We start from the raw sequence: 27,296 nt of genomic DNA, 5'->3' as shown, positions 1-27,296 counted from the left end.
AAGCTGGCAAAATTAAAAGTTTAATAAAAAATTTAAAAAATTATTGAGAAGTCTCATTACGAAATTCGTTCATTTGACATCATTTTGAGTTAAAAAAAATAGAAAAATGGAAGCTAAACTTTTTACGAAACTCAGTTTGTCCTCATTGTTTGAATACTTGACCTGGGGAGCTTTGAGAGAAAAACGCTAGAGACAAACGCGTAAGTAAATACGTTTTGTCAGCTTATTTCTCAAAGTATACTCTAATTGCTACGTAGTATACAAAAATCTATTCGCGTTGAATAATTAGTCAGCCAATTTTGTGACTACTGTAGTAATTTCTATAGCCACGTTGGGTGTTAAAAACCAATTAAAACTATTAAAATAAAGTGTGGTTTGTTTCAAACTCGCCCGTCATTTCGAAATCAGCTCTCATTGTGTAAACAGCGGCTGACTAAACCATACGAGTTTTCATAAGGGTGGGACAGTTTGAAGATTTCTCAGTATGTACCCATTCTTGCTCAGCTTATTTTCATTTACATACTCAGGAAATGAAATTTTCCATTCAGTCTTGAGATTTGATTTCTCCTTACTAATACTGCTTACTTATAAACTTGTTTTTCCAATCAAACTGTTTGGAAAAAAATCATCAAAAATCATGGACAGCTTGAAATGTCAAGTTGACAATACTGTGGCTTCTCACAATGTGACCATCGACAAGAGCAGCCAAGACGATAATCATATTGATAATCGAAGGGTAGGAAATTTTTCTTTTTTCAGATTCTTTATACTTATTTTAAATTATTAATTGGCAATACTATTTATTAGTTTCTGTATTCCTAACAGTTTTGAGACTATTAATCTCCGGCGAGTATTTGAATAAAAGTGGGTTTCTAGGTACTGTTGGGCCGTGTTTGAAAAATCCTGCTTTAACTGATCATATAACAATTTGACTTTTTGTAAATTAGTCTGAACTCATTGGAAAATAAACAATATGGTACTTTTCAGTATTATATTAACATTGGGAACACTAAAGACAGTGAAGAAGTAGCCCGATTGCAAAAGCTGATTTTGACGCAAAACGAAGCGGAAAGTAAACGTACAATGGAACTACTTGCGCTTCTAAATTTGAAGAACAATCCAGAAGAGCAGAAAAAAGCCTCTGCCGTTGGGCCGGCGGTGGATGTGGCACAGAACTTGCGACATCTATCAGCATCAGCTGGAGGAACACGTAGACTTCGTTCGTGTCACGGAACATATCTTCGTGCATACGACAAAGGATTGAAGGTTTGATAAAGGGAACAATTGTAATTAGAAAACTATTCTAGGTGGACATGAAGACGGGCGCACCTGGTACATGGGAAAATTGGTGGGTCGAGGACCGGAAGGGAAAAGTCGTGTTCAAGGCTATTCATTCTCCAGGAATATTCCTAAGGTATGTATGTCAAGATGTAAAGCATACTATCTCAGTTTTGAACGTAGGATGTCACAATAAATTGAAAAATGAGAGTAATTACATTGCAGTGCTCAGGGTAACAACCAATTGACTCTCGATTATCATGTTAATGCATCTGAATTCTGGACACCGAAGAAAAACGACAACGGATCCTGGTCTTTTCAAAGTGCTAACGGAACTTGGCTCAGTGCACACAAAGATGGGCGAGCTTGCCTTCAGCCTCACCGTCAAGCATGGGAAGAATTCTGGCTTGAGTGGTGGTAGCTGAATGATATTGCATTTATTCATTTATGTATGTTAATGAAATAAACACGTTGTCTTGGTTTTTCACTATGGCTTCCGTGAATTGAAAATTGCAGGAAGTAGATATAATAAGTTTCGTTTGGTGGAACTTATCAGAATTCGTATGTGAGAGCTTTGTAGTCACAATTTTCTATGCATGTTTAATAATTTTTTGTCTATTACTCTCATGTTACCCAGATCATAAATCATTTCATCGCTTGTAAATTATGCGCATCTCGTTGTGATGTCTGTAGCTCATTCATGTCTTATTATTATTTTTGTTCATCGTGATTATAATAGATAGTAAAACAATCAATAAATAAATATGTTTTTGTTACACAAAAAACTATGATCATACACGGTGTGGATTTTTTAACAAAAAATCAAAAAAACATGTTCCAAGAATTAATTCATTCTTAACCATTGCGTGACACGTGGCATTTTTTTTTTGAGTTTTTTATGGATTTTAGCTGTTTTAAATCAGCTTACTTTCAGTTTTGTTTCAGTTTTTCTTCAATTTTTTTTTGGATTTTCAAAGTTGACAGCATTTTCAAGGAAGACATAAAAAAAGAAACTATAACAGCACATTTTGTAACAGAGAAAAACAACGGCAAAGTATGTATATCTTGCGCCAGGAAAAGTCCTCTAACTGACCATTGGGCCCACAACTTTTTTTAAAAATTTATCATTCTGATAATTAGATGTCTGGTTATAATACTAACATATTTTTAAAATTTTTCTATGTCTAGTTTTTGAGAAAATGTAGATAGTTTTGAAAAAATGGTGGTTCCTCTAACAGGGGAAGGATCTCGAAGAATCCTCAGAAATCTGTTACGTCATAACATATATTTGATAGATGATGATTACAGATATTCTCTCCAAAAAAATGAGCTGTTCTTAACGTTGACTAAAATGCGCTTCTTTTGAACATCAAAAGTTTTAATTTTTTGAATTAAAATATGAAGACTTTTTAGTCAACTTTAAAACGCTGTAATTTGGTTGAACCTGCTCTAAAACAGCTCATTTTGTTGGAGTTAATATCTGTAATCATCATCTATCAAATATATGTTATGACGTAACAGATTTCTGAGGATTCTTCGAGATCCTTCCCCTGTTAGAGGAACCACCATTTTTTCACAACTATCGACATTTTCTCAAAAACTAGACATAGAAAAATTTTAAAAATATGTCAATATTGTAACCAGACATCTAATTATCAGAATGATAAATTTTTAAAAAAATTTGTGGGCCCAATGGTCAGTTAGAGGACTTTTCCTGGCGCAAGATATACATACTTTGTTGTTGTTTTTTTATATTACAAAATGTGTTGTTCTAGTTTTTTCTTTATGTCTTACTTGAAAATGCTGTCAACTTTGATAATCCAAAAAAAAATTGAAGAAAAACTGGAACAAAGCTGAAAGTTGGCTGATTTAAAACAGCTGAAATCCATAAAAACCTCAAAAAAATGCCACGTGTCACGCAATGGTTAAGAATGAATAAATTCTTGGAACATGTTTTTTTGATTTTTTGTTAAAAAATCCACACCGTGTCATAATTTTAAAAAAACGTCATTCAAAAAGAATATCGCTAAAAAAGCAAAAATGTTTTCTCTGTACAAGAGAATCGAAAAAAAACTCTGATCCAAATTTGCATCTATGAGAATTTATCCTTTTTGGCTTCCACACAGTGTTGAACTGAAACATTTCTAGGAAAGTCTTTCTAGAAGCAATTACATTTTAGGCACAGACTGTTCGATCACTTTCACCCCACTCCATAAGAACGTGACAGTCCCAGTAATGTAAGGAGCCAGAATCAGGCGACCTGATATTACCTAACATACATCCTGGTAAGACCTCAACGGAAACGAAGTACGATACAAACACAATTGAAATAGTTGAGTTGGAACGAATATTAACAAAGTTTATTTCAAATTTATGGAAAATTTATGTGAAGCGTATCGTTGTTTCCATCCGAGTTTAGCATTTTCAGAGCATTTTTACTTGTTCTGCATCTGCATCTGTAAGAAAATAAATATTTCATTTTTCTGAAACCCAGCAATTCTCACCTCAAGTATTTTCATCCCTTGTGCTTGTGTTGCTTGACGCTGCTTATTCAATGTTTGCTGCAAATATTGGAGATGCTCCAAATCTGTGTCAAGTCCGTGAGACTCGTAATCCTGTAACATGTGTGTCTTACTCTGAGAAATTAAAGTGATGGTCTTACCACACTGTTGTCAATTCGATTAATGGAGCGGTTGGTAGTATTGATCGTTGTATTACCGGAATCCACTTTAGTAACAATTTTTCCATCGACGGCCCAACCCATGATTTTTGATTTCTCACTTACGTTGCCTGTAAAAAGTTCAATTGATGAGGATTGAAGAATGAATGAAAACATTAAATGAAAAAAAAATCATATTACGCATAAATAAAAATTAAAATAGCGCCTTTCTAAAAATATCAGACATTGTTGGCAATGAGAGATGAGAGACACTGTCTGATGTTGAAAGGTAGGTACTCTCTTTTTCGGATAGTTACGAAAGAAGCTGATCGACATCGCGTTGCCTGAGTATTTAAAGCAAAATAAAGTGAGCAAGAATGGATAAATAATGAGAAATCGTAGAACTGTCTCACCCTTATGAAAACATAATTGAATGGGTAGATGTTTACTCGCCCGGCTGCTGATTGCGCAATGACGTTCGAGTTTGAAACAAACTACATTTCATTTCAAATAAGCTTAATTGACATTTGGTATTGGAAGCATACTGACTCGTTTTCAAGAGGTTTGATTTATTTGATATTTGGTTTTAAGTCGGCACGTTTAATGTTTACGCCGTGGCCTAGAAAACTTTAGAAGTTATATCGGTTACCGAGTAAGTCTCATATCATACATAAATCTAGAAAACGAACAAAAGGTTCTTACTAGGGAACCGTCAGAAGGTGCCCAACGGACTTGCATATGAGACCTATGACATTCGATAGTGCATGTCTTAAAACGGTTACTCGTGAATTTTTAGCGGCAAAACTCCAGAACCAAGCTCACGGCGGGCTTTCAAATGTCCTAAAATAGCACTGTAATGAAACACTGTAACGATCTAACGAAGCAATTTTCCGATTTCACTTTGGTAGCGCATATCTCCGCGGATAAATTTTTTACAGAAAAGTCATTAATTGAAAAGTTGTTGATATTGTTGTAAAGAACAAGTTTGTAGTTGAAAGTTTTTCACCGAAAAAAATTTTGTTTGAGATAAAAGCATTAGAATAATAACAGCATAAAAATAACATCAACAGTTGCCGCACATCACGCGCTTTTCTCTCAAACAAAAAATTTTTTGTAAAAAATTTTTTATCTAAGAACTTGTTCTTTACAAAAAGGTTAACAACTTTTTAGTTGATGACTTTTCTGTAAAAAAAATTATCCGCGGAGATATGCGCTACCGAAGTGAAATCGGAAAATTGGCAGTCGGAAAAATTCTGGAGTTTTGCCGCTAAAAATTCACGAGTAACCGTTTCAAGACATGGGCTATCGAATGGCATAGAACTCTTGTGCAACTCCAATGGGCACCTTCTGACGGTTCCCTAGTTAGACATGTTAGATGGGTCGAGTGGGTCAACCTATCTAAAAAAGACCGGATTCCCCAATCCGCATTCCGGTCCGGAAAAAAAGACATTCATTTCAAACAACATTTGCAGAGAATTTGTTTGATCCAGCAAAAAAGGAGCAAGACTAGCTTGTTTTTTTTCCTTTTTTTGAACAGGTGTTCCATCAAACCGGTGTGTTATGTTAGAAAAATCATTTCTCGCTCGTTTCCAAATTGCCGTTTGATAATATAAAAATTCAGGATTCTTTTTGAAATTTGCCGGAAAATGTTATTTTAACATTTCGTATAAAACTAATTATTTTAATTTCAAATAAACAAGAGAAAATAGCGATTTGTCGAGTTTGCCATGCGTGACAAATTTTTTTAATACGGTTTGTCGAATTAACTGTAGTTCTTGTGAATTCAACTTCCAATGTAAGTAGTCTAGCCAATCTCTTTGGAATGCTATAACCGTGACACCGTCCAAAGTAACTATATAGGTACAACTTCTGGGCCTGCGCGAGGTTTCAAAAATGTAACCCGCTCAAGCAAACCTTGCCACAATTTTATAAGTGATGATTTTCATTTACAAGTTATGCATTTTCACAAAAAAAAGTATAAGAAATTGAAATAAAAACATGTAGCAGCCCATTCCATGAGATTAATTACAATGAATTTCATTTTTGTTTACCATCGCCATTCATCGAGTTAGCCATCTTCATCAATAGAACTTTTTTGAATTGCTCGTCGGTAGCTTTGCATAATTCCGTCGACATGTATCCGCCGCGAATAAACTGAAAGCATGAAAGCATTTAGCAATCACTTTTTCCGAGAACCCACCTGTCTATTGTCCTGCGAGTTATTATCAAGGTTTTGCTTGTCAATATTTTTGTTTCCCACGTTCACTGTGGTATCGACTTCTGCATCAATAGCCCAACCCATGATTTTTTCTGTAAAACATTAGATTAAAAACGAATGATATAGATTTCGAACGGCACTGAACGGTAAGGGTTGCGGGCTGAGTATTTATAGAAAAATAAACTGAGCAAGAATGAGCAAATAATAATGAAAAATTAGCCTGTCTTATGAAAACAAACTATGATGGGTTGGTCTGCCGCTGTGTACACATCCTAAAGCTGAATGCGCAATGACGTTTAAAACAAACTACATTTTATTTTCAATAGACTCACTCAAAATTTGGTCTCGCCAGTTTTCGAGATGTTATTTGACATTTGGTCTTGCTTACGCACGGTGAGTTGTTTATATCGTTCCTAGAGAACCTTTTTCAAGTTGAAGAGATAACTATTTATTTTTAATACAGAAAAACAAGAGGAAGAGGTTCATTTGTTTACTTATTTTCCGAAGTAAAGTTTGGTCCAAAACGTGTTTCTCAGAGATGAAATAATCCACAAACATTCTCATTATTTACTATTTCTTCCTCATCTTTATCTCGCATAAATACACCTACATGTTCTTCAAGACACTATATTTCCTGTTTTAATTGCAATTATGGGTTGGGCTATCGACGCCAAGGTTACTACCACTACTAATTGCGATAATTATACTGAACGCAGCGGAAGCGAACGGGATAATCGTGTTGACAACAGACAGGTTGGTTCCTCGTGTACGTATTCGCGTAAATTCATATTTCTCAGAGAATCATCCACAACCGCAATGAAAAGGATGAGCAACGAATTGATTCGATTATCGCTCAAACTACACAAGAACATAACGAGCACATGTCGCGTATATTTGGTTTGGCAACGGTAAAAGCTTTATGTTCAGACACAAAATCTGAAAATACTGTTTACAGAAACTGTCCCAGGGAAAATGATTCTGGAGCCTCACTCTACGTTTTAAAATACACAGATATTCATGATTCTTATCCATTTAAAGCAAATATCTATAATTTTGAATAATGAAGCTATGTATATTCTTTGCATTTTTTACATAGGATGATTGACAATACTCAATCTATGTACAATCCTTGATCTACAATAAATGAAACAACGCAGAATTGATCAAGGATACAAAACACCTTTCATCTCAACTTTCTCTTTGTATTTTAGCCATAAAATCAAAAAGTTGAATATGATAACATCGGAAACAATTTATTGCAAGACGGTCCACAAGCTGGAGCCGAAAAGAGGTTCTCGGAAGATGTTGAGAGCATTATTGGTCGTTATTATATCTTTTTATCTCATTTCAGCTGTAGATGAATTTTTTGGAAAAAGAGATACCATTATTAGAAATCAGAGTATTCGATGGATCTTTCTGAATCTTGTCCAGAATAATCTGTTTCAAATATATTTCAAATATACTTGAAATATATTTAAACCAGATTTGGAAATATATTCCCAAATATATTTTAAATATATTTTAAAATTCCCAAATTATTTGAAATGTTTTTCAAAATTCACAAATATATTTGAAATATATTTCAAAATTCCCAAATATATTTGAAAAATATTCCAAACATCAAATGAGCATTATTATAATTTATGTCAAGCACTGTTTCCACCAGACTGTTTGTGCATTTCCTGAGCTTCGTCCTCCAATTGTTTTTCAAGTTCCTGAACAATATTTATTTGATTTCTCGGAAGCCTAGAAACACTCACATCAGATAATTTCTTTGCGTGCGCTATAACTGCTTGACGATGCTGACTGAATTTTTGCTCCGTATTCTGGACAAGATCCGCAATTTGGTTACGTACCCGAGATTCTAGATCCTAAAGTTGGTTTGACGTTTTTGACTCAGAAAACAGTAAGGAAAGGTCTCACCACACTGTTGTTAGTTGTAGTTTGTCCATCAACGGGCCAACCCATGACTTTTGATTGTCTGCAATAAAAGTGAATTAAGAATTAATTGAAAAAATATAGATGTATATTAAGTAAAGGTCTACAAATGGGAGTAATTAAAGTAAAATAAACTGAGCAAGAATAGATAAATACTGAGAAATCTTAAAACTGCTTCACCCTAATGGAAACTCGAATGATTTAGTCTGTTTACACATCCGAAAGCTGATTGCGCAATGACGTTCGAGTTCAATAATAGAACAAAACCACAAGGTCAGCTTCAATAAACTTGCAGATACTTGCTATTGCTCCAACATTTCTAGTAGACTCGATATGCCGTTGGATAGACAATTTTTTGTAAATATTATGGGTACATTTTTGAACATGAAAATTCAATTTAAACCGCGCTAGAGGGATTATTGTTTCAGAATCAATTTTAATAGGTATCTAAGCACAAAAAAACAAAAACAAAAATTTTCGATCTCTAGTAGACTTGAAAGTGAGTGCAAATAGTTCAGCAAATGTAAACAATGAGACAGTTTCTGTGTATTTCAAGACCTCGGGTTTATCGGTTAGAGTTGCCAACAGTGAGCAAGATCAGAGGAAAAGTAAACCAAAAAACAGCATTTCTCTGTTCTTGCTGACAAATCATTTTCAGGGTTGCGAAAGGTTTTCTATTGTCACTTTTTGAAAAAGCTCTGAGCTCTGGAAGTATTGAAATTAACAAATTTCGTAATCAACTTTATTTGTTATGTTTGTTCCAAACAAACATTTCGTCGAAGTTCTTTTTACCTTTCTTCCTCAGCTTTGTTCTTTTTTTCCCAACGGCCATTGGCATCCTCATTCGTTAAACTGCTTATTTTCAGAGCATGGGCTCTACACATTTTGACGAATCCAATGAACAAGTGCCTCCAACCATGAATATTAGCCACGATATCCGTGTGGAAACAATTGCGAACTCCAACAACATTCCAGGTGGCAATAGTTCCCGGATTGAGGTATTCAGTATGCTGCATAGACGCAATTATTTAACGTTTCTTTTTTCAGAATGTTTATACGTCTAGATCCGAACCACGTGGAAATCCATCTGTGCATTTCAGCTATGATTCAAAGACTACTATCAATTCCAACAATACAACTATTGACAACAAGCGTCAGAGGACGACACAGGTAGAACATCTGTCACATTTGATTCAAAATGTGGGAAAAACTGGGTTAGCATCACTTAAAAAAATACTTAGCACAGCCACATGTTCGACCATGACAATTGTGACGTATGAATAATATAAACGTAAAACTAGAAATACAATTTTTTATCGAAATTTCCAAAAAATAGGTGAAAAGTGAATTTTCCCCGCTTTTTCAAAATCATTTTCTCACAGACTAATCTCCAGCTTTAACTAAAAAATTTGTGCCAATTTTTAAATTATTGACGTTTCAGCATTTTCCGACATCAAATCCTTCTGATCGATCAACTACCTTTGGAGCCAATCCATTCTCAGATGTTAACAGTGATATAAAGCACGAGAGTTCAGAAGCAAATGACGCATTTGAAAGTCATAAAAAGCGGAACAACAGGGAAAGACCAGTAATTTATTCATTCCAGTTTTAAATGTGTTTTATATTCTTGCAGAGTCCGCACTCATCATCTGATGGCCGAGAGCAAAGATCATCAGGAGGATTTTTCCGTTTTAAAGAAACAAATACTATAAATTCAAACAACGTCATTATTGATAGTAGACAATTTGAAAATAATCGAAAATACAGTAATCAACAGGTACAGTGTGCATGCTTTCGATAGGACCGCTTAGAATTCTTGATTTTTCAAGGTTTACAAAAAAAAAATTTATTGAATAGTGTTTAATTGCATTTATAATTTTCTGTTTAGTTATCAGATGTAAAGTAAAATGTGGCCTCGCCAGCTGTCGGCTGCTCACTAAACTTTAGTTTTTTTAACAGCGTTTTACAGAAAATCTTATCCTTCATCAAATAATTTAGGTGATCAGCGTTGAGAAGAGATCTGAAGCCGATCGTCAACATATTGCCAGACTGGATGAAATGTTGGCTGAACAAAGAAAACAACAAGATGCGCAGAATGCTATACTTGACAAAGTTTGTATCAAAAACCCAAATGCGAAAGAAAAACATAATTTTACAGTTGCTACATCAAAATGGAGCAGCTACTGAGAGAAAATGAAGTGCTCAATTTCCCCGAATGTGGAGCAGCGCCAATGGGGATTTTGTCTAAATACACTTATGTTGAATCATCATCATTTACTATTAATAAAGCGCTTATTCCGTTTGTCCATAGTTTGTAGCCTATGTAGTCTTTGTAGTCTGTGACGTCACAGCTTACAGAGGCGAGGCGTTTTAGGCTGTTGGAGGAATATTGGTTTGGGGTTAGTGGAAAGATGTGGTCGGGGTACTGTAGTAGTACTGTAGAGGTACTGTAGGAGTACTGTAGGATTACTGTAGTTTGGGAAAAATTGACTTTTCGCTTTTTGAAGGGATATTGGTTTGAGGTTAGTGATAGGATATGGTCGGGGTACTGTAGTAGTACTGTAGAGGTACTGTAGGAGTACGGTAGGACTACTGTAATTTAGGAAAAATTGTGTTTTTGTCTTTTGAAGAGATATAGATTTGGGGTTAGTAGTGGGATATGGTCGGGGTACTGTAGTAGTACTGTAGGAGTACTGTAAGATTACTGTAGTTTAGGAAAAAATTGACTTTTTGTCTTTTGAAGGTAAATTAGAAAATTCGAGAAATGTTCTTTATAGAATCGTCTGGAAAGCTCGAGAAAATTCTGGAATGTTCAAGAACCTTCTGGAAAATTCGAGAAAATTCAAAAATGTTCGTGGTGATTCAAATTTTCTGAGAAAATTTTTTTTTGGCGGGGAATTCAAATTTTTTGAGAAAAATATTTTGGCGGGAAATTAAAATTTTTAGTGAAAAATATTTTGGCGGGAAATTCAAATTTTTAGTGAAAAAATTTTGGCGGGAAATTCAAATTTTTAGTGAAAACATTTTGGCGGGAAATTCAAATTTTTAGTGAAAAATATTTTGGCGGGAAATTCAAATTTTTAGTGAAAAAAATTTGGCGGGAAATTCAAATTTTCTGAGAAAATTATTTTGGCGGGAAGTTCAAATTTTTTGAGAAAAAATTATGGCGGGAAATTCAAATTTTTGTGAAAAATATTTTGGCGGGAAATTCGAATTTTTTGTGAAAAATCTTTTGGCGGGAAATTCAAATTTTTAGTGAAAAATATTTTGGTGGGAAATTCAAATTTTCAGTAAAAAATATTTTGGCGGGAAATTCAAATTTTTAGTGAAAAATATTTTGGCGGGAAATTAAAATTTTTAGTGAAAAATATTTTGGCGGGAAATTCAAATTTTTAGTGAAAAAATTTTGGCGGGAAATTCAAATTTTAGTGAAAAAAATTGGCGGGAAATTCAAATTTTTAGTGAAAAATATTTTGGCGGGAAATTCAAATTTTTAGTGAAAAAATTTTGGCGGGAAATTAAAATTTTTAGTGAAAAAATTTTGGCGGGAAATTCAAATTTTTAGTGAAAAAAATTTGGCGGGAAATTCAAATGTTCTGAAAAAAATATTTTGGTGGGAAATTTAAATTTTCTGAAAAAAATATTTTGGTGGGAAATTCAAACTTTCTAAAATTCTAAAATTCTGGAAATTTCGAAAAAATTCTGGAACGTTCCAGAACTTTCTAGAAAAATCGAGAAAATTCTGGAATGTTCCAGAACTTTCTAGAAAAATCGGGGAAAGTCTTCAATGTTCCAGAAAATTCTAAAAAAAATCGGGAAAACTCCGGAACGTTCCAGAACTTTCTAGAAAAAGCGGGAAAATTCTGGAATGTTCTAAATCGCTATAGAAAATTCAAGAATTGTCTGAAATGTTCCAGAACTTTCTAAAAATTCAACAAAACTCTGGAATGATCTTCTGGAAAAGTCTAGAAGTTCGTGGAGCGTTCTAAAATTTTCTGAAATTTCTAGAATTTTTTAAAAAGATCAAAAGTTGTATAAATGCCATGAACTTAAAAATGTGAAAAAATGACGTTTGCCAAAAACTTTCGGAAGGAACGTGAAAAAGTTTCATATGATCATATGACATGAAGAATATCTAGAAACGTTCATGAAATTCAGAAGTAGTTCTAGGAAACTAGAGTTTTTTTTTAAGTTGTAACTCTTGAACACTTAGTCATATAATATTCATATTGCTTTGAAAACATCTGGAAAGCTGAGCTGGTATCATAATAAAACACTCCAAAAATTCAGATTTTTCATAATTGCCAAGTTTTGACCAAATGACAAAATTTTGAAAAAAAAAGAGCTTTTGAGGAAATCCAAAGCAATGTCGCATGTTCCGGCCACTACAATGTTTTGATACAAATAATTAAAACAAAATTGAAGTATAAAAAAATGTTGAAAAACTTCTTTCTTTTTGATCGACTTCCAAAATTATGACTAGCAAAAACTGGGTAAGTGCCACTTTTTTCACAGTGAATAAAAAATTTTCTAAAATTTTAATTATGCTATTCGGTCATTTTGCCACCATTGGAGTAGTTTCTAACAATTTCCCCACTGGCGCTACTCCACCTTTAATTGAATTTATTTTTTTTCTGGTAAAAATGTCCACGACTTCTTGCAATTTCCGATAAAATAAATAATTTGTGTGATGAACTGGATCTTTTTTACTATAAATTAAACACATTCAATGCACATAATACACCAGTAACGGCAATTAGTCTAAACGGATAAGAATCAATAGCATTTATGAAATTTCGAATGTAAAGTTCGGTTCCAAAATCATTTCTTCTGGGCGATATTCTGTAAATTATTCCTTTCAATTTTTTTTCTAAAGTGATCAAACTTCTACCCTTGCTAATTCCATCATACGACTCATGTGCAAGTTATGTTCTTCATTAGCTTGAGCGAAAGTTGATTCAATTCGTCGTTTATCAACCTCAGCTCGGCTTAAGACAATTTTCTGAAAAAAAAAAGAAATAAGAGGAATACGAATATTGTGAACCAACCTTGCTGTTGATAACACTATTATCCCGTTCGCTTCGATTCTTCCAAATAATGTTATTGCAGTTAATAGTGGTAACATTCGAGTGAAAAGCCCTGTCCATCACTGTAGTTATGTTAAGAGTAGAAAATATGGAGGTTCGAAAAACATGTAGGTGTATTTATAGTAGATAAAGATGAGGAAGATTAAGCAAATATGTATACACGTTTTGTGTTATACTTTATCTTTGATAAAATGTCTGTTAAACTGTTTCAAAATGAGTAAATAGTTGAAACGCCACTTTAGTTTGGGCAGGAAGTTGCGGTCGAGATGAGTGGACGTTTGGAAAAGGCATATACATATGTACACAGTTTCTACTCCTTTACATGGGTAATTTCTAAATCCACACTTGAGACATTTCTTAGTTACGCAACTGCAATCCTGTTATAATCATCCAGGTAGCAGTTAATTTAATTTTTTTTTTGGCATGGAACGTCATTGCGCAAACAGATGATAAATTTTCTCATTATTTACCTATTTCTCAATCAATGGAGTTTCTCAGCAACAGACGCCGGATACATTGTGTCACTTATGGCTTTTCCCTTCAAAATTCGATCTTTCAAAAACCTGGAAATTGTTTTCCAGAGAACAAGCGATTTCACAGTGTCCCGATACTGTGAAGACATTAATACACAAACGAGAATATGGGACATTGAGTTGAAGAGTCGTAGAGTGTAGCAGACAGCAACCAATATTCGCATGTTCTGCCTACAACCAATTAACAACGTTGACCACACTATTCCCTGATTGGCCAGCGCCGCTGTTTGCGTGGTAATTCAAACTAATTTAAAAGCTCACATTTCGTCTTTCTCAAATATGTATAATCGATCCAAGATGTCGTGCCTAAATTTCCCCTTAATGTCAAGGAGACTGAATACCACAATTAATCCTTCCGAGAACATGAAGGTAATTGTCATCACAAGAATTAATAACGTAGTATTATCCGACTTCTCGTTCTGCCGCATTGATTTCCTCTTTTTCTTGATTATTCTCAGTTGAATAACCAGTGAAATTGTAAGTAGTGGGTACAGAATTATTTGAAAGACACGGAAAATCTTTTCAACGGATTTCTGATCTTCGCTTATTGAATATGCATCGTCGTTTGCTGGCATTACTAGCACATAGCGTTGGAGTCTTGGTTTCAGTATACACCTGGGAGTATTATGTAAAAAGGGCCTACGTCTAAGCCTAAGCCTAAGCCTAAGAATAGCCTAAGCCTAAGCTTAAGCCTAAACAGGTGAACATAGAAGGTCCTCTAGAAGAACCAAACATACCGAGTATCGTCGGGAAGCCAATAGAAGCTCATCCTCGATTTCAAAAGTAACATGTCATAGGAGATTAACACAATGAGCAAAATAATAGCCATGCTAACTGCCTTTCCCGGCTTCACGAGCTTCTGAATCTGATTATTCATTGGAAAAGCCACTGCCAACGTTCTTAACGATGCCATCACCATTGCCAACCAGATAGATAATCTTCTAGTGACATTATGTGCAAGTTCCATTGCCTGGGCGACTAGATCAACTTCTATCCATCCATATTTAACGCATTCGTCTCCATTATTATTGTGAATTGGTACTGGGAACCAGCTGTGTTTATAGTATATTGCATCTTTTGGATACGCAAGCGAGAAATTCAGAATATCCGAAACACAAATAGCAATCATAAACACATAAACTCCGCTTGTCCTCAATGATTTCCTCAATAGAATCATTAAATGAACGAGGCACAGGATAATTGCAAGGATTCCAATAAAAACGTTCGAATCGAGAATTCCGTATTGGATATTATGTTTCAATGTGGGGGTTTCAGTTGGAAAGTCATACTCGTACTCATTGTAGACAAACCCATAGTAGTCATTGGGATTTGCCGTTGAAACATTGACGGGTGGTAAGGGTATGAGCATCGGCCCTGAAAAGTTGTAGGTTCGAGATTGGAAAGATTTAAGAAATGGAGCATTTAGAGCACATTCGAAAAAGCGAAGATTTATGAAACACATGAGGATCAAACCGAGAGGAACCCATAAGGATCTAACGAGAGAGAACTGAAATTTTCAAATTTAAAAGATATATGTATATTTTTTGGGTATTTTGAAATCAAAAGCAAAAGTAAAAAATTCTGAAAAAAGATCCCAAACCAACATCTGTCGCCGACATCTCACGGGTTCCTCGTTCCACTATGTTTACCTATAGAGTTGAGTGGGGTAAACATAGTCAGGTGCGGAACCCGTGAGATGTCAGCGACTGATATTGGTTGGGGTTCCGATTTTTACCATTTTTGAGAAAATGACTGGGAATGAACTTTTCTAGAAAGCGAAAACGAGAAGATGCCCACGAGGGCTGTTGTTTTTTTTTTGTTTTTTTTTTGGTGTCTTTGGCAAAAATGACATTTTTGGGTATTTTTTGGGTTTTTTGGTGGTTTGGCAAAAATTGATTTTTTGGCTTTTTTTGGTGTTTTTGGCAAATATGGATTTTTTGGTTTTTTTTTCGGACCAAAAAACATTTAAAAACATAGTTTTTGAAAACTGTTATGTTTTAGTTGATTTATGTTATGAAAAATTATGAAAAGTTATGATATTATAAAAAAAAACTTGTTTTTTTTTGTCCAAATTTGAAACAATTTTTTTTTGTTTTTTTGGGCGAAATTTATCAGCTTGACCGAATGTTTTTAACGAAATTTGCGAAAATGCCAAAAAAATTGCAATAAGCGTAATCTAGAATCGCGTATGCCACTTTCTCTCTTACCTTTAATTTGCCACAATTACCCGAATACAGCTGAAAACCCATTTGAGCAGAAATAAAGTGAGTAGGCACATAATTATTAGGTTGTTTTTCAGGTGAAATAGGTAGTTATCAGAAAATCAAGTAATATTCAGAAAGGTGCTTCAATTTTTTATCAAAAACTTGATAATATTTACAAACGATATAACTAGGGTAATACCAGATCTAAGCCGATGATAACTATTTTCCGTATAGCGCTTGACAAATCCTTCCCATCAGCACTCCTACATCCATCATTGTTGCTGACGGCTTGACCTCCATAACCATTTGATGTCACACCACCACTCGCTGCACCGTGATGGAAATGCTGTGAATTCTGAAATTTCTGGAAAATAATCGATATTGCGCAAGACAACCTACAGCTTGGAGTACCAGAAAAAGGATAAGAAGAGTCAAATGGCGAAGGATCATTTCCAGGAAAGAATGTGGTTAAAATGGTTTCCCACACAAGTTAAGTTCTTGAGAAGTGGGCGGAGAAAAAGGTTCTGGAAACAAAGGTCAAGTGTTGTAAGTTAGGCTTAGCAACGATGATCAAGAAACAGATAAACTCAGAAAACTATTTGGAGAGATATAGTTAGTTAGTATTAGCAAGTGTTTTATTGTAAAACCATACAGTTTAGTGTTCCAGGTCAGAAGTGTTCTATTCACTTGCCACTTGTACTACACAGAGAAATGTCACAAAACCAATAGTGCAGAAACTTTCAAGTGTGACAAGATCATTAAAATTGAACACTTTGTTTCAGAGTACTTCAAAATAAATCATAAAGTTACTTGGAACTGATATAAGAAGAATGTGATAAATCTGATAGAGCACGATTTTTGGAAACACAGAAGATAGAGAACTTTTTAATGAAAAAGATGCACAGGTTGGCGAGAAATACTGTATCAAGGTGCTGATTCAACTGGATATTGTTTCAAAAAGACGAGGGAAATGTCAATTATTCATTTCAGAAAACTACCAAAACATAACAAAAACCTTTAATCAGTTAAATAAGAGTAGAAAGGTGAAGTAGCGCCAGTGGGGGCTTTGTCTAAATACAGTTATAATGGTCAAAAATGAACAAATATTATTATATTAAAACACTCCCAACTTTTTTAGAATTTTCATAATTTCCGGTCTACGTTTTGGTAAATTGTCAAAATGTTGAAAAAAAAAGCTTTTGAGGAAATACAAAGCAATGTCCCGAACCCTATAAGGTTTTTACGAATAACTGAAACAAAGATACAGTATGAAAAATGAAAAAAGTAATTTTTTTGTATATAGCTCAAACTACACCGGAGCAACAACAAAATCAGATTATAATAAAGTTTCCATCCACCTTTTGGCAACTGACCAGCCTTGCTGCTCTTTGTTTGCCAATCAATTGTCCGTTGGGCCACTGGGAATCTGGGCTGCTAAATTCTTACCGCAAGAAAGAAAATATCAACATTCTGAAATTGTTCTTTTACGGATTTTTCTTCCAAACCTTTTTTCGTTCTCTCTATGAGTACGACCTCCACCAGCATTGTTCGTTACGCTCAGCTAATATTTTCTTGTTAATGTTTTGTACCACTAATAGTAGTACTTGACAAACAAAACAAATCCTTGCTCTCCTCCCCCTTTTTCCAGCATTTAAAACTGAGCAGGCACTCGCAGAAACAGATAACTATTCGTTTGATCATCTGTAGGAGAAATGGCTCTCGCACAACTCATTTTCGCTGTCTCTCTTCTGGCTCTTGGCGCTGAAACCCGCAAGATCACTATCTACAACAGGTGCCCATTCACCATTTGGCCTGGAATTCAAGGGCCCGGAAACCCGGCCGGAGGAGGCTTCACGCTTCACTCTGAACATTCCAGAGATATCACTGTGAGCGATTCATGGACAGCTGGAAGAATATGGGCTAGAACCGGATGTGATGCAAACTTCAACTGCGAGACAGGATTCTGTGGAGTGAGTTGTTTGAAACATTTGCTATTATTTTCTTTAATTTGTAGAACTCAGAACAGTGTAACGGAGCTGGAGGTGTCCCACCAGCTTCCCTTGCTGAATTCACATTGAACGGCCGTGCGGGACAAGACTTTTATGATGTGTCAATGGTCGATGGATATAATATTCCAGTTTTTATCCAACCACATGGTGTATCTGGATGTCACCGTGCTGGAGGATGTGTCACAGATATGAACGCCAATTGCCCAGGCGATCTTATTGTGAGAGGACGCGATGGAAGAGTTGTCGCTTGTAAATCTGCATGCCTCAAATACCAGTCAGATCGAGAATGCTGTCGTAATGAATACAACAATCCAAGAACGTGTACCCGTTCTGCACTTGCTCAGCTTTTCAAGAATGCGTGCCCGACAGCGTACTCCTACGCTTACGACGACGCGAGTTCCACGTTCACATGCCAGCCAAGTGCTTCCTACACTGTTCAATTTTGTTGAATCAGCTCGTATCTGTTTTGAGTACGTCAATTGTAAATAAATATATGCCTAAAGCGTTTTTGATTACTGGAAGTTCAGAAAATGAAAATTTTTATCGGTTCCAATAAGCCTGAGAAGATAAAATTGAAATAATTGAAGTAAGAACAATTGAAATTCAGAGTTCATGTTTGAATGCAGACATATGAGGCAAGAACAATATAAGTCAAGACTGAGCAATTGTCTATGAAAAGGTGTTTACTCAATAAGTGTTCGTCCTCTAACCCATTTATTTGTTTTACCAGTTATACAAACCTCCAATAATAAAAAATTGGATATGCTTTTCGTTCAGCCTATGAACTTTGTTTACGAGCTTCCGGTCACGTTGCAAAGTAGTTAAAATTTTCTGAAGATGGTAGGGAAATCATGTTATCTCCGCTTTGACTTGAATCTCACAGTCCCACAGGCCCAGAACTTCTGCCTTGAGAAATGTGCGAACCTGGTCTCCATCCACTCGGCAAATGAAGTCCGCTTCATCATGACTATCTACGATTTTATAGGTAGAATATTGATCGATGCGCCTGCACTGGCCCCGACTTGATTCACTGGTTTTATGGTACATTGGCGAATTTTACCCACTTGAAGTTTTTCTATAATTCCACTTGTGTTCATATGTCAGTTGCACCTGGGATTTTTTCGTGTACTTGAATGAATTTATTGATGTTTTTTCGCTGGACTAGCAACTTGAGTCCCTTCTTGTGAATATCATTGTAGACAACCGGAAGTTTTTGGTCTGAAATTACATTTATCAATTTGTAGAAACGCACTCATATATTCTTTGCAGAAAAAGTCATCATTAATACGCACTGGATTATTGTTTTAAGTGAATTAATTTCCTTATCAATTGTTCCGATTGTTTCAGTCTCTTCAAAAACTTTTCGATCTATGTCGGCTTCACATTTAGTGCCAGAAAAATGGATTCAGTTTCTGAGACTTCATTGGTTGATTATACTTATCGGAGTAATCACTGAAATTGTTATTATAACTGGAGTTGTTCTGTTAACATATTTTACGACGCATCATGCAGCTTGTGCAGCAGGTAGGCAACACCTTTGTGAATTTCCATAAATTTTTGGTTTCCAGATAAAATAACAAGCTCTGATTTTCAAAGAAGTAATGTGTTCAGCTTGACAAGTGACTCAACTAATTCAGGTATGATCTGTTATTCGAAACAGGAACCTTTTTTGATCCCGTGTCTTCCGAACATTTACTTTCAGAGGCTTTATCAAGTTCGACTACAAACATACCGATGACAACTTTCAGCACAAATGGTAAGTTTACTACGATCAGGAGCGGTATTTTGTGATCGTAATATGTGGTTTGGTTTTCAATTTTTCCGATTTAGTGATGATATTTACCAGATTCTTTTGATTTTTGCCAGCCCTACCAGTAAAGTATCAACTTTCAGAAGCTTCATCTTCAACCAAACTGTTGTCAACCTCCAGCACAGCGGGTAAGGATACCTCGTTCATGGGACGAAAGTAATTCTAGCGGTTGCACCAACTGATTTTTAAAGTTTTATTTGAAATTGGTGAAGCTCTACCCGTAGAACATGTAGTTTCAGCGACATCTATCGCTTCGACTACAACCAAACCACTCTCAACTTCCACCATATCTAGTAAGGTTATCGTATCACTAAGCATACAATGACCGTCGTTATTCCAAAAAATCTGTATATTAGCACCCCCTAGCAACATAGGCTGCTTCTTTAGCTTCACCTATATGTATTAATGGAGTATATTAATCCGTAAAGTATCTACTTTCAGAGATTTCATCTACAACTAGAACGGTGTCAAGATCCATTAAACCTGGTAAGGTTACTTCATTCACTTGAACGATTTTTCAAAACCCCCTTTTAACAGCCACTGAGCACAGTTTTACATGTATTATTATAGAATATTCAATTTCAGAGACATCTACCGCTTCGACTACAATCAGACCCCTGACCACTACCACCACACCTGGTAAGGTTATTTTATTATACGTAGAGTATAAAGTGCCGGCTATAATTCTACGAATTTTGCCAATTCTATTAAATTTAACTGGAAAATCATGGATTCAAACTTAACCATCACAGCACCTTCCAACAACGTTGGCTGCACCTTTGGCTTCAACTACATCAATGGCAAATGTTGGCGATTAGTCACTAGTCTACAGACACGAGACAATGCTGATTTCGATTGTATGAGAGAAGGAGGTTCCACACTTTTCTCAATTAGGAATGAGCAGGTATACATGTTTTCTTGATACTATTGAGTAAAAATAATTAAAGGAAAATAATGCAACTCTTGATTTTGTGTCAAACAGTGGGGTTGCCTACATTTGGACCGGGTTGATTTGTAATGCAAATACTTCTTCTTCGTGTACTTGGGATCTGAAGAGTGGGTCCGCGGCAAACTATGACAACTTCGCAAAAGGTGAGGAAAAGTGAGGACAGAGAGATTGAGAGAGAATTAATTTCCAGGCTTTCCCAACAAGACCATTGGGGACTGCGTTTACTTCATCGCAAATGGAACAGAAGCTGGACACTGGAAAAGTAGCGCATGCAATCAGACAATGAGTTATGTGTGTGAACTACCTCCAACTATTCATGGTAAGGCTTCTAGCTCGGATTATTTATACAAGTTGCTTCATTGAAGATGATAATTGCGATAACAATTATAACAATAATTGTTACGTACGCTACGATAAGTCGTCCACCATTGCTGATGCTCAGGAGTTTTGCAAAACAAAGCACGGCGGCAACCTTGTTTCAATCAATTCGGCCAATGAAAATCGTTATGTTCAAACTTTATACTACGTGAGTGGATATATTCCACTGGGTGCAGTGGTTCCAAACTACAACGTCATATATTGGATGGATGGATCACCAGCGACATATAATAATATTCTATATTATACGAATGGAACTTGTCTGTTTTTGAATTTTTCATGGGGAGGCAGTGGTGATTTCTGGGAAACTGTCGAATGCACTGATAAATCATGGTTTCTGTGTAAATGGCCCATTGGAATTGATTATGCACAGTGATTGGTTTTCGATAACGAATATTAACTTAAAACTGAACCATTTTGAATTTTCTGACTATGATGATTATCACAATAAATCATGAAATTAATAAGCTTATTTTTTTGAAATGAATACTTAATTAATAGTACGAGTGAAAGAGCACATTGATAAGAGAACACGATGGCATGGATTACTTACTACAGCTTATGAGTCAAATACGGCACATGACCTCGGTCTGAACCGAGGGTGGGTCCGAATTTCCGGATATTTCAAAAAAATTTTTGGATTGCCGCACTCGCCAATCTAAATTGGTGCATCCGGCAAAAAATAAACGGTTGTTGTGTTGTTAAAATTAACAATTAATTTTGAATAAATTAATATATTTATTATTTGGGAAACCCCTAAAAAATTTATCTACTTTTTTCAAGATGATAGGGTATTGTGTGAAACATTTATTGAACAAATATATTAATTATTTTCCTATAATTCTTCGTTTGCAAATGAACTTTGCTCTGTCAATCATGCATTTGTAACCATCCCAGCGTCCGACATCATTTGAGAGCAGAATACAGTTCCCTCGTGTAAGCGTTCTTATATTTGTGTAAGTTGAAGGTGTTCCATCATACCATATGACCTTGTCGCCTGACAAAGCAACTCCGCCAAGTGCAATCATTGAAAACGAAGGAAAGATGCCCATGAAAAAGCGGTTTTCATTTGCAGAATGAATTGTGGCCAAATTGGAACCCGATGATGCGCAGATGCTCTGCGCATCGCTGGAGATTTGCAGCTGATCGTATGGGGTGTAACAATAGTTGTTGTAGTTGTATTTGCAGGTGCTATCTGAAATCAAACGTGTAATTTGTAATTTCTCTAATTCTCACCGTAAATGGTTGCTGGTAGCTCGCACACAAAACTCATAATCTCATTACACGATCCACTTGACCATTGCCCGGCTTGCGTTCCAGTAGTCTTGTAATAAATGCAACCTCCAGCCATGTTATTCGGATAACCTAAAAATCATTCTGTGAATATTCCAACAATTCTGAGCACTACCATCGGCAAAGTTATTGTAGGCGGAGGTGGTTCCGCTTTTGACATCCCAGGTACACGTAAACGGGTTTATCCCGACGCAGTTTAATCCGGTCCAAAGGTTCTCAACGTGCTGATCTTTCAAAAATTCCAGCACAGCTTGATTATCCTGTTCAAAATATTTAAAAAACGGAAATTCTTGTGAGTGTTCCGTACCTGGTCGTTTCTGATCGAGAAAAGTGTGGATCCACCTAGACTGAAGCAAGCCTGGTCGGCATCTGCTCTATTCTTCTGAACAGTGACCAACTTCCAGCACTTGTTGCCGACGTAAGTAAAACCAGAAGCGCAAGTGAGATTTCCCGAAACTGGAAAATAATTTGTAAAGTCTTTTTAGAGTAACTGATAAAACCCAAAATCTTACCCGGGGTGGGCATAGTAGCGAAAGTTGCGGAAATTGATGTTGTGTCTGAATTCATTTTATTAATAATGGAATATTTATGTATCTCTCACCAAGTTTTGTATGTGTTGAGAGTGAATTTGATGTTGTCGTAACAGGCAAAGTTTTCGGTTTTAAGGTAGTACTTGTTGCAATAGAACTCTTGTCAGGTTTTGTAGAATAAGAAGAAGAGGCATATGTCAATGTGCTGGGTAGAGTACTAGTGTGGAATATAGAAGTCGTTACTATACCTAACAAACAAGCAAAAATATTATTGTAGTTTAACTATTTAAATACCTGTTTCACATGCTGGTTGTTTCGCCAAAATAAAGGTCAACATAAAAGCAAAAACGATTATTATGATTTCAGCTAATCCTCCAATCAATATATTTTTCCAATGATTTGTCATGAAAAGTTTAAATTTTTCGGAATAAGGTTGAGTTTTTGGTTGAGATGGTTCTTGAAGCTCTTGAATCTCGTCAATATCGGACATTATTACACTTTTTGCAAACAAAAACTCAAAATTAAATGAATAATTGTCTTTGTGGAAGGAGTGGTGATAAGAAAAGTTAATTCTCTTAATATAATCCTTGACGTTGTGCTTTAAACAGAAGATTAATTTCTTTGGAACCGAGTGGTTGCTTCGTGTATCATCGCTTCCGTGAAAATTTATTCGTGTCTTTTTTTGTCACCGTTTGGATGTAATTTCAAAAAAAAAAAAACTTTAAAAAACTTTAAGGTGACAGGAATTTTTGCACTATATGAGTAATTGTCAACATTCTCTCCACTGGCCCCACTTCACCTTCAATTGAACTAATATTCTTATCAACTCTTCCGATCATTTCATTAATCGAAATAATATCATCGTACATGAGAAAAAACATGTTCGAAAATTAGTTTTGCATGACTTACTAATAGAGGAAATACGGTATATTAATTTATTCAAAATTACCTATTGACTCTAACTACAACAACCGTGAATACAATGTACATATTTTGTTCCGAGTACATCAATTTAGATTGGGAATCTCCTTTTTTATCGAAAGTGTGAGGCAATCCAAAAATTTCAGCAATTTCCGGAAATTTGGACCCACCCTTCAGGCCGAGCTCATGTGCCGTATTTGACTCATAAGCAGTAAGTAATCCATGCCATCGTGTTCTCTTATCAATGTGCTCTTCCACTCGTACTATTAATTAAGTATTCATTTCAAAAAAATACGCTTATTAATTTCATGATTTATTGTTTTCATGAGTATTCGATATATGAGATTGATATTCAGAAAATTCAAAATGGTTCAGTTTTCAGTTAATATTCATTATCTAAAGTCAATCTCTACCAATAGTCAATTCCTATAGGCCGTTTACACAGAAACCATGATTTATCGGCGCATTCGACAGTGTGCCAGTCATCACCACTGCCTTCCCATGAAAGATTCAAAAACAGACAAGTTCCATTCGTATAATGTTGAATATTATATGTCGCTGGTGGTCCGTCCATCCAATATATGACGTTGTAGTTTGGAACCACTGCGCCAAGTGTAATATATCCACCGCCAATGTATATTGATTGAATGTAACGATTTTCATTGGCCGAAGTGATTGAAACGAGGTTGCCGCCGTGCTTTGTTTTGCAGAACTTCTGAGCATCAGCAATGGTGGACGACTTATCGTAGCGTACGTAACAATTATTGTTGTAATTGTGATCACTATTATCATCTTCAATTAACAACATTAAAAGGGGCATAAGTCGAACCTTGAAGCCTTACCATGAACAGTTTGGTGAATGCACCGAAACCTCATGGTTTCTTTGTAAACGGCCGGCAGGAATTGTGTGTTGAATTTATAAACCTTTAAATTTTGAATGTTTCATATTGCACATGTTATTTTCAGAACCCGACGTAGTCTGAACTTCAGAAATAGAAAAAAAAACTCAGCATCCAGATTCTCTCAGTTTTCAAAGTTTTTACCCAGAAATATCCATGTTTATTCCCATTTAAAAACTATCTGAACACTTAAAAAAAGAAATAAAATTTAGAACAGAAAACGGAAAAATAAAAATTACAGCACGCAAAAAGCGAAAAAAACCCGCCGCCGGCTTACTGCTGAAATCCCGGCTCCTCGAAACCACGCCTTTATGGGCATTGCAAAAGTTGCTTTTCTACCTTAAAAAATCATGAAAATGATAGGTTTATTTTTGTATACATAAATTGGTACATATAATTATTTGTTTGGGTGAGAAGCCAAAAATAAGAAAATGCGAAAATATAGTTTGTGACGCAAATACAGAAGGTTGCTTTCGAAGATGATAATTATTCGAGAACCTTCCTCGAACAGTTATATTCCCTACTTTTCCGAAATTCTTCGCTTGCAAACGAAATGACATTTAGTAGTCAGACAATTGTTGCCAAACCAGTGAACGTAGTCGTTATAAAGGAAAAGACAATTCCCATTTTCCAACTGTATCATATTTGTGAAAAGTGGAGGTGTTCCATCATACCATAGGAGCGAATCGTCTGAATATGCAACTCCACCAATTGAAGTTTCGGTACCGGGTGGTATGATGTTGTAAACAAAACGATTTTCATTCGCGGAATGAATTGATACCAAATTGGAACCCGATGATGCGCAAAACGTCTGCGCCTCGCTGGAAAGTTTCAATTCAAAGTATGGAGTGTAGCAATAGTTGTCGTAGTTGTATTCGCATGTATTATCTGAAATTCAGAGTAAGAAATTGTAGCTTCGAGGGTTTAAAACGGAGAAATGTTTATTTTTTATTTTTGATTCCTGATATTATTTTTTAAAAAACAGTATGTTAAAAATAATTGCTCTGCAGCTAAAATTTCAATATTAAACGCAATGTAGGTCGTATATATTTTTGTCAGAAATTAAGAGTGTGAAAAGCTGTCATCCCGTGTCAAAGTTTGAAAATGTTTCAAATAACGAACGCGTATAATTGTAAAAAGCCTGAAAAAGAATGTTTTGGTGCTTGAAATCTAACCGTAAATAGTTGCTGGTAGCTCACATACAAAACTCATTGTCTCAGTACACGATGCACTTGCCCATTTGCCGGCTTGCGTCCCATTAGTCATGAAATAATTGCAGATTTTGTCTTCGTTACTCGGCCATCCTGAAAACGATTTTTCATTTGTATACCTAATTCTTTGAAAACTATGTACCATCAGCAAAATTATTGTAAACTGCGGTGGTCCCGCTTTGCAGATCCCAAGTACACCAAGCCGGTCCATGTCTATCACAGATCAATCCGGCCCAGAGGTTCTCGACTTTCTGATCTTTCACAAATTCCATCAAAGCTTGATTTTCCTGAAACTGATTTGTTTATAACTCAATTATTTTCAATTGTACGTACCTGATCGTTTCTGATTGAAAAAAGGGTCGATCCACCGAGATCATAGCAAGTCTTGTCTGCATCTGCTCTACTCTTCGGGCCAGTTACCAACTTCCAACATTTATTATTGATATGAGTGAAGCCATCAGTGCAAGTACGGTTTCCAGAAGCTGTAAAACATAAACCGTTGTCAGAGTACCAAAAGTGTTAGAAATAATTGTCTCAAAAGTTATGTGAATTTTTAAAGTTTTTTATTCCCATTTTATATAACTTGGTTGTAATCTTACCGAGTGTGCTGGAAGTGGACAACAATCTGGGTGTAGGTGAAGTATCTGAACTTTTGAAGTTTAATAGAGTGACCTACTGAAAACTAGATGTGCTTAACGTGATTTAGTTGATATTCCTGAGAAAGTAGATACAGTACTCGTTTGAATAGCAGAACTTGTGATTTTATCTGGGAACCAAACCCATAATTGTATTGAATAAACGTAAAACCTACTTGATTCAACAGATGCCTGCTTTGTCAGAAAATATGTTAAACGAACAACTCCAATTGTAAATAAAATTTCAAATATTATCCCAAGCAATATAACCATCCAATGAAGTTGCAGGAATCGATTTAATTTTCCAAGCATCATTTTGATGACTGGAGGAATCGGAAGAATTGATAAGAATATTAATTCATTTAAATGTGGAGTGACGCCAGTGAAAAGAGTGATACAAATCACGCATATAGTGCTAAAATGATTGAATATCACATAATTTCAAATGTAATCAAAAATCATGCATCAGTTGAAAAACCGCCTCTAGAAAAAATGTTTGAAATCACCTGATGCTAAAATGAGCAGTAAACCTTTTCAAAAATTTATTGAACATGTTTTGTTTGCCAAACTGATATATTGTAGAGGAGAAGTAGATGATAATGATTATTCCGCAAACAATAACCTTGTGCTCTATAATCTTATAACAATTTCTTTGATTTGGTTTATTATAAGATGATTAATTTTCTTTGTTTCTTATAGTTTTCTCCATGAAAATATATAATTTGGTTGATTTATTTGTAATAC

At 35.3% G+C, this 27,296-nt stretch overlaps 12 protein-coding genes and 2 pseudogenes across 17 annotated transcripts; 6 read left to right on the top strand and 8 right to left on the bottom strand.

Moving 5' to 3' along the window:
• The first annotated feature begins 228 nt into the window (after positions 1–228).
• On the top strand, positions 229–1,760 carry ifas-2 (Inducible FAScin Domain containing). Its single transcript, NM_074865.5, has 4 exons — positions 229–736; positions 988–1,266; positions 1,308–1,414; positions 1,504–1,760. The coding sequence occupies exons 1-4, from the start codon at positions 638–640 to the stop codon at positions 1,697–1,699; spliced, it is 681 nt and encodes a 226-aa protein (NP_507266.1). The 5' UTR covers positions 229–637; the 3' UTR covers positions 1,700–1,760.
• Positions 1,761–3,626: 1,866 nt separating this feature from the next.
• F09C6.13 (FlxA-like protein) lies at positions 3,627–4,073 on the bottom strand. The gene is made up of 3 exons (NM_001028606.2): positions 3,941–4,073; positions 3,783–3,893; positions 3,627–3,734 (listed from the first exon to the last, which is right to left on the bottom strand). Exons 1-3 carry the CDS (start codon positions 4,040–4,042, stop codon positions 3,714–3,716), a joined length of 234 nt encoding a protein of 77 aa, NP_001023777.1. The 5' UTR covers positions 4,043–4,073; the 3' UTR covers positions 3,627–3,713.
• A 1,789-nt stretch (positions 4,074–5,862) lies between these two features.
• F09C6.12 (Flagellar rod assembly protein/muramidase FlgJ) lies at positions 5,863–6,249 on the bottom strand. The gene is made up of 2 exons (NM_001028605.2): positions 6,138–6,249; positions 5,863–6,091 (listed from the first exon to the last, which is right to left on the bottom strand). The coding sequence occupies exons 1-2, from the start codon at positions 6,237–6,239 to the stop codon at positions 5,975–5,977; spliced, it is 219 nt and encodes a 72-aa protein (NP_001023776.1). The 5' UTR covers positions 6,240–6,249; the 3' UTR covers positions 5,863–5,974.
• A 557-nt stretch (positions 6,250–6,806) lies between these two features.
• F09C6.11 (Transposase) lies at positions 6,807–7,216 on the top strand (the record flags this gene model as incomplete). Of its 2 annotated transcripts, NM_001269803.1 has the most annotated exons (3): positions 6,807–6,908; positions 6,953–7,063; positions 7,111–7,131. In NM_001269803.1, the coding sequence occupies 3 exons, from the start codon at positions 6,807–6,809 to the stop codon at positions 7,129–7,131; spliced, it is 234 nt and encodes a 77-aa protein (NP_001256732.1). The 2 variants fall into 2 exon arrangements, with proteins under 2 accessions (NP_001256732.1, NP_001256731.1); NM_001269802.3 differs by lacking the exon at positions 6,807–6,908 and having other exon boundaries at positions 6,972–7,063; positions 7,111–7,216.
• Positions 7,217–7,388: 172 nt separating this feature from the next.
• On the bottom strand, positions 7,389–8,138 carry F09C6.14 (Small hydrophilic protein). The gene is made up of 3 exons (NM_001028607.3): positions 8,079–8,138; positions 7,916–8,026; positions 7,389–7,870 (listed from the first exon to the last, which is right to left on the bottom strand). Exons 1-3 carry the CDS (start codon positions 8,121–8,123, stop codon positions 7,802–7,804), a joined length of 225 nt encoding a protein of 74 aa, NP_001023778.1. The 5' UTR covers positions 8,124–8,138; the 3' UTR covers positions 7,389–7,801.
• Positions 8,139–8,962: 824 nt separating this feature from the next.
• Positions 8,963–10,290, top strand: F09C6.3 (uncharacterized protein; the record flags this gene model as incomplete). Its single annotated transcript, NM_074864.4, has 6 exons — positions 8,963–9,091; positions 9,141–9,263; positions 9,535–9,681; positions 9,727–9,870; positions 10,092–10,205; positions 10,252–10,290. The coding sequence occupies 6 exons, from the start codon at positions 8,963–8,965 to the stop codon at positions 10,288–10,290; spliced, it is 696 nt and encodes a 231-aa protein (NP_507265.2).
• Positions 10,291–12,972: 2,682 nt separating this feature from the next.
• Positions 12,973–13,851, bottom strand: F49A5.10 (uncharacterized protein; the record flags this gene model as incomplete). Its single annotated transcript, NM_001028778.2, has 4 exons — positions 13,651–13,851; positions 13,480–13,513; positions 13,142–13,244; positions 12,973–13,095 (listed from the first exon to the last, which is right to left on the bottom strand). Exons 3-4 carry the CDS (start codon positions 13,238–13,240, stop codon positions 12,973–12,975), a joined length of 222 nt encoding a protein of 73 aa, NP_001023949.1. The 5' UTR covers positions 13,241–13,244; positions 13,480–13,513; positions 13,651–13,851.
• srw-23 (G-protein coupled receptors family 1 profile domain-containing protein) lies at positions 13,662–15,175 on the bottom strand (the record flags this gene model as incomplete). The annotated part of the gene is made up of 3 exons (NM_074863.2): positions 13,662–13,884; positions 13,975–14,328; positions 14,451–15,175. 3 exons carry the CDS (start codon positions 15,173–15,175, stop codon positions 13,662–13,664), a joined length of 1,302 nt encoding a protein of 433 aa, NP_507264.2.
• Positions 15,176–17,629: 2,454 nt separating this feature from the next.
• Positions 17,630–18,375, top strand: thn-4 (THaumatiN family; the record flags this gene model as incomplete). Its single annotated transcript, NM_074862.1, has 2 exons — positions 17,630–17,887; positions 17,932–18,375. The coding sequence occupies 2 exons, from the start codon at positions 17,630–17,632 to the stop codon at positions 18,373–18,375; spliced, it is 702 nt and encodes a 233-aa protein (NP_507263.1).
• A 325-nt stretch (positions 18,376–18,700) lies between these two features.
• F49A5.11 lies at positions 18,701–19,046 on the top strand (annotated as a pseudogene). The gene has a single exon. A coding segment is annotated over exon 1 (346 nt).
• A 230-nt stretch (positions 19,047–19,276) lies between these two features.
• Positions 19,277–21,439, top strand: clec-33 (C-type lectin domain-containing protein; the record flags this gene model as incomplete). The annotated part of the gene is made up of 10 exons (NM_074861.5): positions 19,277–19,450; positions 19,495–19,563; positions 19,629–19,682; positions 19,820–19,864; positions 20,178–20,222; positions 20,322–20,375; positions 20,489–20,640; positions 20,684–20,828; positions 20,876–21,004; positions 21,051–21,439. The coding sequence occupies exons 1-10, from the start codon at positions 19,297–19,299 to the stop codon at positions 21,437–21,439; spliced, it is 1,236 nt and encodes a 411-aa protein (NP_507262.2). The 5' UTR covers positions 19,277–19,296.
• A 384-nt stretch (positions 21,440–21,823) lies between these two features.
• Positions 21,824–23,413, bottom strand: clec-28 (C-type lectin domain-containing protein; the record flags this gene model as incomplete). Of its 2 annotated transcripts, none has more annotated exons than NM_001028779.3 (7): positions 21,824–22,258; positions 22,300–22,428; positions 22,472–22,616; positions 22,664–22,812; positions 22,869–22,913; positions 22,958–23,134; positions 23,181–23,413. In NM_001028779.3, 7 exons carry the CDS (start codon positions 23,374–23,376, stop codon positions 21,891–21,893), a joined length of 1,209 nt encoding a protein of 402 aa, NP_001023950.1. The 2 variants fall into 2 exon arrangements, with proteins under 2 accessions (NP_001023950.1, NP_001023951.1); NM_001028780.3 differs by having other exon boundaries at positions 21,891–22,258; positions 22,958–23,128; positions 23,181–23,376.
• Positions 23,414–24,220: 807 nt separating this feature from the next.
• On the bottom strand, positions 24,221–24,606 carry F49A5.12 (annotated as a pseudogene). The gene has a single exon. A coding segment is annotated over exon 1 (386 nt).
• A 620-nt stretch (positions 24,607–25,226) lies between these two features.
• On the bottom strand, positions 25,227–27,105 carry clec-24 (C-type lectin domain-containing protein; the record flags this gene model as incomplete). Of its 2 annotated transcripts, NM_001269800.2 has the most annotated exons (8): positions 25,227–25,594; positions 25,882–26,010; positions 26,060–26,204; positions 26,251–26,399; positions 26,517–26,561; positions 26,615–26,683; positions 26,729–26,967; positions 27,059–27,105. In NM_001269800.2, the coding sequence occupies 8 exons, from the start codon at positions 27,103–27,105 to the stop codon at positions 25,227–25,229; spliced, it is 1,191 nt and encodes a 396-aa protein (NP_001256729.2). The 2 variants fall into 2 exon arrangements, with proteins under 2 accessions (NP_001256729.2, NP_001256730.2); NM_001269801.2 differs by lacking the exon at positions 26,615–26,683.
• Between the last annotated feature and the right edge of the window lie 191 nt (positions 27,106–27,296).

The sequence above is a fragment of the Caenorhabditis elegans genome, chromosome V (assembly GCF_000002985.6).
Source record: "Caenorhabditis elegans chromosome V".
Classification (NCBI taxonomy): domain Eukaryota; kingdom Metazoa; phylum Nematoda; class Chromadorea; order Rhabditida; family Rhabditidae; genus Caenorhabditis; species Caenorhabditis elegans.
Note: the sequence above shows the minus strand (reverse complement) of the source record. Positions and strands in the feature narration are given on the sequence as shown.